This window comes from Triticum urartu, chromosome 2A (assembly GCF_056163025.1).
Source record: "Triticum urartu cultivar PI428250 chromosome 2A, HENAU_Tu73, whole genome shotgun sequence".
NCBI classification, from domain to species: domain Eukaryota; kingdom Viridiplantae; phylum Streptophyta; class Magnoliopsida; order Poales; family Poaceae; genus Triticum; species Triticum urartu.
The window spans coordinates 456,624,650-456,633,099 of record NC_141874.1 but is presented as its reverse complement, the minus strand read 5'-3'; the positions used below and the strand labels follow the sequence as shown (position 1 = coordinate 456,633,099).

The 8,450-nt window shown below is 44.7% G+C and overlaps 1 protein-coding gene across 1 annotated transcript; it reads right to left on the bottom strand.

Moving 5' to 3' along the window:
* Positions 1-1,772: 1,772 nt before the first annotated feature.
* On the bottom strand, positions 1,773-8,450 carry LOC125537763 (alpha/beta-Hydrolases superfamily protein). The gene is made up of 8 exons (XM_048701081.2): positions 7,837-8,450; positions 7,448-7,492; positions 7,120-7,234; positions 4,167-4,236; positions 4,031-4,079; positions 2,519-2,616; positions 2,283-2,421; positions 1,773-2,195 (listed from the first exon to the last, which is right to left on the bottom strand). The coding sequence occupies exons 1-8, from the start codon at positions 8,200-8,202 to the stop codon at positions 2,040-2,042; spliced, it is 1,038 nt and encodes a 345-aa protein (XP_048557038.1). The 5' UTR covers positions 8,203-8,450; the 3' UTR covers positions 1,773-2,039.

Genomic DNA, 8,450 nt, shown 5'->3' with positions numbered 1-8,450 from the left:
GAAAAGCTTGATGTTTGACATTATTTAAATTTTTGAATTTGAAAAGTTTTGATCCAACGCGAGATTAGCAACAGTAACCGGGGTGACGTGGCACCGTTAACGTGGGATTACTGTAGCATGATTATCCGGGCGTTACACCGCCGCACCCGGCGGCCTCCGCCGCGACCGTCGCCCTGCTGCAGCTGCCCGTCGCCCCGCTGCAGCAGCTGCTGCAGCTGCCGTCGCCACCTCCGGTTAGCTCCAGCCCGGCTCCGACCACACCGGCGGGAGTCCCAATCCACCAGGTCTGGTTCCCACCCTCGTCGTCACCGCTTTCGGCCTGGTTGACCAGGCCGTTGCCGCAGCCTGTCTACACGATGGCCTCGGAACAGCCGGCGCCCACCCTGCAGTACGGCGGGCCCTCCGGCTCCGCGTGGCCCTACGCTGGCCTCGACGGGCCGCCGTTCCATGGAGGACCCCCTGTGTCCACCGACCTGGCGCCGTCCCCCCCCCCCCCCACTGCTCTGCACCGCCGAGCCGTACGGCCGCTTCGGTCATACTCAGACACCACCGTGCTTCGCCAAGCTCGACTTCGCCACCTACGACGACACCGAAGACCCCCTCAACTGGCTTAATCAATGTGAGCAGTTCTTCCGGGGGCAACGCACGCCCGCATTGGACCGCACCTGGCTCGCCTCCTATCACCTCCGAGGCGTCGCACAGACGTGGTATTACACCCTCGAGCAGGACGAGGGCGGCATGCCCCCATGAGAGCGCTTTCGTGAGCTATGCCTCCTTCGCTTCGGGCCGCCGATACGCGGGAGCCGGCTGGCAGAGTTGGGCCACCTTCCCTTCACCTCTACGGTGCAGGACTTCGTCGACCGCTTTCAGGCCCTGGCATGCCATGCGCCTGGCGTGACGGCTCGCCAGCGGGCCGAGCTCTTCGTCGGCGGTCTGCTGTATCATATACGAGTGGACGTGGAGCTGCGTGGACCCCAGAACCTCCAGACGGCCATGTACTACGCCAGCGCGTTCAAGCGCCGCGCGGTGGCCATCCAGCAGGCATCACCGTCCCGGGCCGCTGGGCCGCCACCCTGGCCAGACGTTCCCGCGCAGGGTCGGCCTGCTCAGGCTTCCGCGACACCCCTCGCCGCGACCGCGGCGTGCCCATTCCGTCGGCTCACCTCGGCCGAGCTACTCGAGCGCCGCCTCCAAGGGTTGTGCTTCAACTGCGACGAGCCCTGCGTGTCCGGCCACGTCTGCCCGTGACTCTTCTACCTGAAGGCTGCGGACTGCATTGAGGAGGACGCCGCCGCCGCCGGGCTCGACGACCTGCCCGCCCCGGCTTACGTGGAGGTGTTTAACGCTGGTTGATCACCTCGAGGAGTTTCGCATGCGCTTCCCCGCCTTCTAGATCGAGGACAAGTTGTTTGTGCAGGCAGGGAGAAATGTTATGACTGGCATATTAGGGGCTTAGCCCAGTTAGTTGTGGCCCAAGTTTATCTTATCGTTATTAGGGGGCTTAGCCCAATTATCTTATTAGGAGGATTATATAAACTCATGTAAGGACCCGTTTTGGGATTGAGCAAGAAGCAATCATATTTGCTCGGCTTCCTTAGGGAGCCGGGAGACCTAACCCTAGCCGCCTCCTCCCTCGCGCACAATGGCGCCCAGCCGCCGCCGGCCGCGTGTTCGTCCACGTCCAGCTCCCTCCTTCCCCTACAACCTCCGGCGTAGACCCGGTAGAACCCTAGTTCCTACCACATTTTATTTGTGTTATAATAATACCAATGTACACCATTAAAACATTTCTAGTGCTTTTGAGCCTTTCACCAATGTAAACCATTAAAACACACTGTACACATTCAATCTTTGTGAAGAGAAGGCTACGAATTAAGTTTTAGAAATAGAAGAATTCGAAATAGATCTACAACTTGCTCTGCTACACATGACACATAACAACTTCGGAGCAATAACTAGCAACTGCCTTTTACGCTACAAATAACCAAGATTGTTAAGGTCTCCAAGACATCACATCTATCAGATGAAGAAAATAAATACTAGGCTGATCTTGGTGCCAGTTTATCTAACCAAGATAGGATTATCGCAGCTCCTTTCTCCCACGAGCAATCTAACATCATATCATGTGCTACCCCTTCCACACAGACAGGTTGCACGTTGTAAAATCTTGCAGTTTCAGAAATCCCTTCCGCATCCTAGATAATGGAAATGTTTAGAGCATGAGAAACGAAACATTTCTTTTGTATGTGCGAGAGATTTGTTTGGGGGTTGGGTTCACTCACAACAATGAAATCATTGCTTGCACCCATGACAAGGATTTCTAATGTACCATCTGTGGCAGAAGGTACAGGCAATGATGCATTGAGCTTCCTCAAGTCAAATAGTGGCAACTTTGAGCTTTCCTTCATTAGATTTTGGTACCTAAAACATGATGTCGTAGATTGTTGATGAAAGAAAAGAGGCATTTAGACTGCAAATGGCTTATGTAAGCTGGAGATGGTATGCGAACAATAAATACCTCAGGACAAGTTCATCATCCATTTGTGATGAGAAAAATGTTTCTTTGCAGAGAGGCAATGAATTTGCATATGCTTTTGCGGCCAAGCTGAGTGTAACCTGATAGCAAGATGAATAAAACTTCATGTATGCGCATGAACAAATTCACGTGACACAAACAAAGTATTCAATACTGATGGCTTGAAGAGAGACATGAATACGTCATTCATAGTTTGAAGCAAAGAAATGGTCGCATGTAGTACATGAAGTGTATGATACTCCCTCCGTTCCTAAATATAAGTCTTTTTAGAGATTCAAATATGAACTACATACCGAGCAAAATGAGTGAATCTACACTCCAAACTAGGTCCATATACATCACTATCTAGTCCATAGTTAAAGGCATTTTGGAGACCGAGCTCCATGGAGCCCTTTATTTTGAAAAATTCAAAATTCATAAATTTCGGTTCAAACATATTCTGAAAAAAATTACACATGTATGCAAGGATGTAAAGTGTATGTGTGAAAAATTTCAGGATGAAATACCTTGAATTGCGAGCTGCACAAAAAAAAATCATGGACTTTAAAGATGAACAGTACATGTGCTAAAAAGCCCCAGATTTGTCTTTTTTGTGTAGCTCACATTTTATTGTATTTCGACCTAAAAATTTGCACACATGTATATTATGTATCTAGATATTTGTGTATTTATTTTTAGAAATTTTTAAAACTGAAAAGTTTGAATTTTGAAGTTTTCAAATAAAGGCCTCCATGAAGCTCGGTCTCCGTTTGGCATTTTCGATAGTTAAATCTCTAGAAAGACTTATATTTAGGAATGGAGGGAGTACATGCAGAAGCAAAGAAAGTCAACAAGTATGGATGGGGTAATTCAGGTCTAATAAACAGTGGATCAGCAAACTTATCCAGACTCCACCAAGGAGAATTGGGAGAGTTAAAATAGGCATAAGGAGTTCAAGCCAATTGTACAAGGAGAAGAAATGACTGCCAACAAGCATGGTGATTCATACAGAGCATTGCGAAAGTGAACCTTCACTAAGTTTGTTCAGTGCTTGATGCTATAATCATGGTTTTTGACTCGCGACTAGTCAAGTCGCCGCCAGCCCTGCAGCTCGGCGATTAGTCGACCCAAGTCGCTGTATAGTCGCCATAAGTCGCTGTATAGTCGCGAATCACCCTGATTTCTAGGAAACGACTTGGCGATTAGTCGGCGACTATACAGCGACTAATCAGCGACTCAAAAACCATGGCTATAATTAGCAAGCACTCCATATTAAGAAAAAATTGGATTTGCTCAAAAGGGAATTGATTGATGACTGCATGATAAGTGAATGTTCAAGCCTTCAAGGCATTTCATACCTGGCAAGTAAAAACAGAGTATAACACCCACCACAGGTGATAGAGTAAATGCTAAACTAAAAAAATGTATATACAAGGCATGTCAGTATCACACTGAAATTCAGATGGCTGAATGATAAAACTCGAAGGAAAAGGATAAATTATAGTTCAGTTTTACCTTGATAGCAGCAATTGGTTTAGTCAAAAGGTAACGCCATACTAATCCACTGGAGAATGATATAAAGGAGTTAGATCACAATGATAGTAAGTTATAAATAAGATGGTAAATGTGTAGCAAACAACAATAGGAACACCTGTTTCCCGAGGGAGGTACAGAACAGACAAGAACAGCGCCAGAAAGCTTTGGATGAAGAGGTTCTGAACCTATAATAGAAAAGGTGGCATGTAGTGACTTTACCATAGATGGAGACAAACATTACTTTTTCATTCAGAATAATGAGACTAATTATTCTTAGCAAAATGTGGATGCTAATATACTGAACATCCCAAAAAGAGTGAAATCAGATATGCTGTTGGGCTGATAAAGGACTAAACTTTACTCGACTAATTAACATGAATACTATGACCAATGAGTAGTTCTAAGAAAACACGACATTGATACATACAAGGTCCTCAAAGAAAATAACTTTTGCACGTCTCAAGGAAGACCAGAAGATCAGAAAAGTGCATCCATTTTGCTATTATTACGACTTAGCATGCAAAAAAGGATATTTGGAAATTAAAATAATACTCCCTCCGTTCCCAAATATAAGTCCTTTTAGAGATTCCAACAAGTGACTACATACGGAGCAAAATGAGTGAATCTACACTCTAAAATATGTCTACATACATCCGTATGTTGTAGTCCATTTGAAATGTCTAAAAAGACTTATATTTAGGAATGGAGGGAGTAGTATTTGAAAATGAGTGTGGCACTTCAAGATAAAAGTTCACAGAAATTTTGATAATGGATGAATATTTTTTTCCTTAAAATCGTAACGAATTAATAGCTGAAGTTAATTTGGAAGTGCTAAAAGTGTTAAGGTTATTATGTTTGAAGTTAAACAGTGTGTTTGGACTCTTCAGGATACATGCTAACTCAACTTATGCGCTCCACCTCTTAGTTTAATAAAAATGGCATATCTTATTAGATGAAAAATACTACTACTCTGATTCATATTACTTGTCGCTCAAACGGATGTATCTAGACGTATTTTAGTGCTAGATACATTCATTTGAGCGACAAGTAATATGGATCGGAGGGAGTATCAATACTTTGGAATGGATAAATTCATTCCAAAGGCTTATTTTTACACAGATAAAATTTGGCACAACCAGGGACCCATGGTTTCCATCCTTCTCAGCAATCAGACTTCTTGAGATTCTTGACATCAATCACAGTTAAACCACGTCCTTCTAATCATAGGACAAGAATAATTTCAAGGTCACTCACTGTTCATCCAGAGAAATCCCTAACCCCTGTCAGAGCCAGAGCAGGATTAAACAATCTATGGTCCTCTCTCCCTCTCCCTCTCTCCTCTCCATCTCCCTCTTATGCTTATGTCACGCAACCTGGTAAGAAAATAGAACACAACTAGTCCTTTGGCAGAACATTGTACACATGTTCACTGTTCAGCCATTCAAAAAACAGTAGCCCAACATGCAGTAATTAACTTTCAGACTGCTGCAGAATCTGCTAATGTCCATGTGGTTTGATGATCCACCATAGGTACCGTGGCAGATAAGAAATGAAGCAAGCTTCTGCTGCGCCCTATAGAACTGAGAATCACACCCCCCTTACCCACTAAGAAGGAGCAAGACTAGAGTTATGCAGATGCAGAAATAATACTTGGATTGAAGAAGGATAACGTGGTTGAAATCCTTTTTGATTTGGTGTTTTCAGGGAAAAGGTTATCTGTTTGTGTGCTAGGCTCAACTCGAGAACTTGTGTACTATAATTTTTTATTTATTTTTGAGAAAAGAACTTTATGTAACAATTTTCATCTATGCCAAAGGATCGGTTCTTTATGTAATACCCCCTCTGTTGATTTGTGTAAGGTGTCCAGTTTTTTCCAGCTTTACCTTTGATTAGCAATTAACAATTGGTTCAACAGTATGCGCATTATGTGATACATAATTGATACCTTTGGATTTGTATTCAAAAGTATTTTGATATAGCTGTATTTCGTAACTATGAACAAAGTATTTACAAGAAGTTTAAGGTGAAGGTTCAACTTTGGAAAGCATGGGCACCTTATATTTTCTGGTAGAGGGAGTAAGACCTAGCTTTTGTTAGCATGTCTAAACCATGGGTATGGATCATGGTATCATGTAATACTACGACTCTACCAGCACTCTATAATACTGATCTTAAGATGGACCGCAATCTGAAAGGATCTTGGTCGGACTGTGATCCAACTCGTGACATTGTTAGAATCATGACGCGGTTCAAATTGTGCATAACCCACACTGAGGACAAAAACAACCTTGACAACCGCTCAAAAGCGGCATTGAGCCCTCTCCAAATGGGCCATCGTCTTTGGTTCTGCAGAAAATGCTTGTAAACGAGTTGTCATCTTTGTATGTGGCAATGTTACTCAAACTTTTGAAGTCTATTACTCCAGTTGTCCTACCTCAGCATGTTATCTGGCTTCATGAAGCAGTGGGGTGCATGCATGCATAAATTGATGTTCAAAGCCGAATGAGCTTCTAGTAGCACAGATGCTCAACGGTGCACTCAATGATGCGACCTAACTTAACATGAAATCCCAGAGGCCTTCTAATACACTATAGTTGCCAGTTTATGCTATCTTCCCATGTGTATGCTTTTGAATTAATTATTACTTTCAGCATCAGTAATCACATAATATATTAGGAAGTTACTCCATTTGTCTACATAATTGGGTTGGATAATCCACTTTAGGTATTATCTTACAATATGTCAATTGGTTATACTTACAGATAAAACACCATAATATTGTGATAATACGGTACAGTCTATGATCCAACACTGCTGGTAAGAAAACCATACTACCCAGTATGCTTGAACTTATAACCTTGAACCTTGGTTGAAAGTACATCTTTATGCAGTTAACAATTCTACGAATGTTAGCAAAGAAGATAGTCTTTCACTTGGTCAATTCCTTTCCAAGCATCACATTTATTTGTTAACACGAGGTTGGGAAGAAGTACAAACATGCTGAGCATGGCAAGAATGCTCCAGAGTAACATCCATAATACAAGAGTTTACCATTGGTGAGAGCATACCTTGTAGGCATGACATATATTGCTGCACAATCAAGCCTCCAAATGAATGTCCAATTAGTATAGGTGGGACAGGGACCTCCTTTCGGATGAAATCAGCAATATCGCCAGTATGTGTCTACTGCAAGTCAATCACACACTGGGCTGACTCTTGTGAGATAATAAAGAAATGCAGTATGGTACAACCATTGCTGAAGTATTACAGTGAGCAATGCTCTTAGTTGCAGGAAGTGGTGCATTACTTGCAACTTTGTGGGTGATTTATGCTACACATACAGAGTCACAGAATAACATAAATTACTCTGAATGCACCTCAGTTTCGCCAAATTACCTCAAGCGTGCCAGCCACTGTGTCAGATGGAATGCTGCTTTCACCCTGCAAGAGATCATAAGTCAATTAAAGTGTGACACCTCGGTAAGAAATGCTACATTATACATGTCTTGTAAAAATGCTCACAATTGCTGCAAGTTCACTTCATAAAATCATCACCACTGTTTGACAACCCAAACACACTATGTTGCGTATGTTATAGAGCATTTTAATTGGCTATTCAACAGCATTCATCATCAAATTGTCTCTCTTTTTTTTGCGGAACATCGTCAAATTATCTGAATTCATCTCGCATTTTCGGTTTCTGGAATGCGCAGGCTCACTAACGTTAGCCCCACCAGCATCGGAGCAGTTCAACAAGAAGCCCAGATGCATGCCTGACTAACTACCTGTGCGCGGAGGCTGAGGGCGAAGCAGGGGTATCCGGCGCGCGAGAAGAAGGGCAGCCAGCGCTCCGCCCAGCACCAGGCCGCGTGGAAGCTCCCGTGCACGAACACCAGCGGCGGCCGCTCGCTCCTTCCCGGGGTCGAGGGCGGAGAAGGCGGTTGCTGGGCTATGACCTCGAGGTCGAGGCCGCAGGGCAGGCGGTGGGAGCGGCGGGACTGGCCCTCCTGGAGCGTGTAGGCGCACGCGGCGCGGAGGGGCCTGGTCCTCCTCATCATCGTCGTGGTTGGCGACGCCCGCGGTGGCATTGTTGGGGAGATGGAGAGGCGGGGAAGGGTGAGCACGGACGCGGAGGTGGCCATGGGTGGCATTTGGCGGCGAGGATTGGGATGATGCAAGGAAAAAGTCTATTTTAAGCCCTGAATTGGTAGAGGTTAGCCAAAATGAATCCCAAACTTCAAATTCCTGTCCTTTGCACCCTAATCTATTTGATCTCGGTCCAAATCAAACCTTGGGATCGTGTGCCAAACAGGAATTGTCGACATGCCAAGGCGTTGTCGGGATTGGTTGGCGCGCGAGATAGAATTAAACTAGGTCGGCCCTAAATAAATCTCCAGTG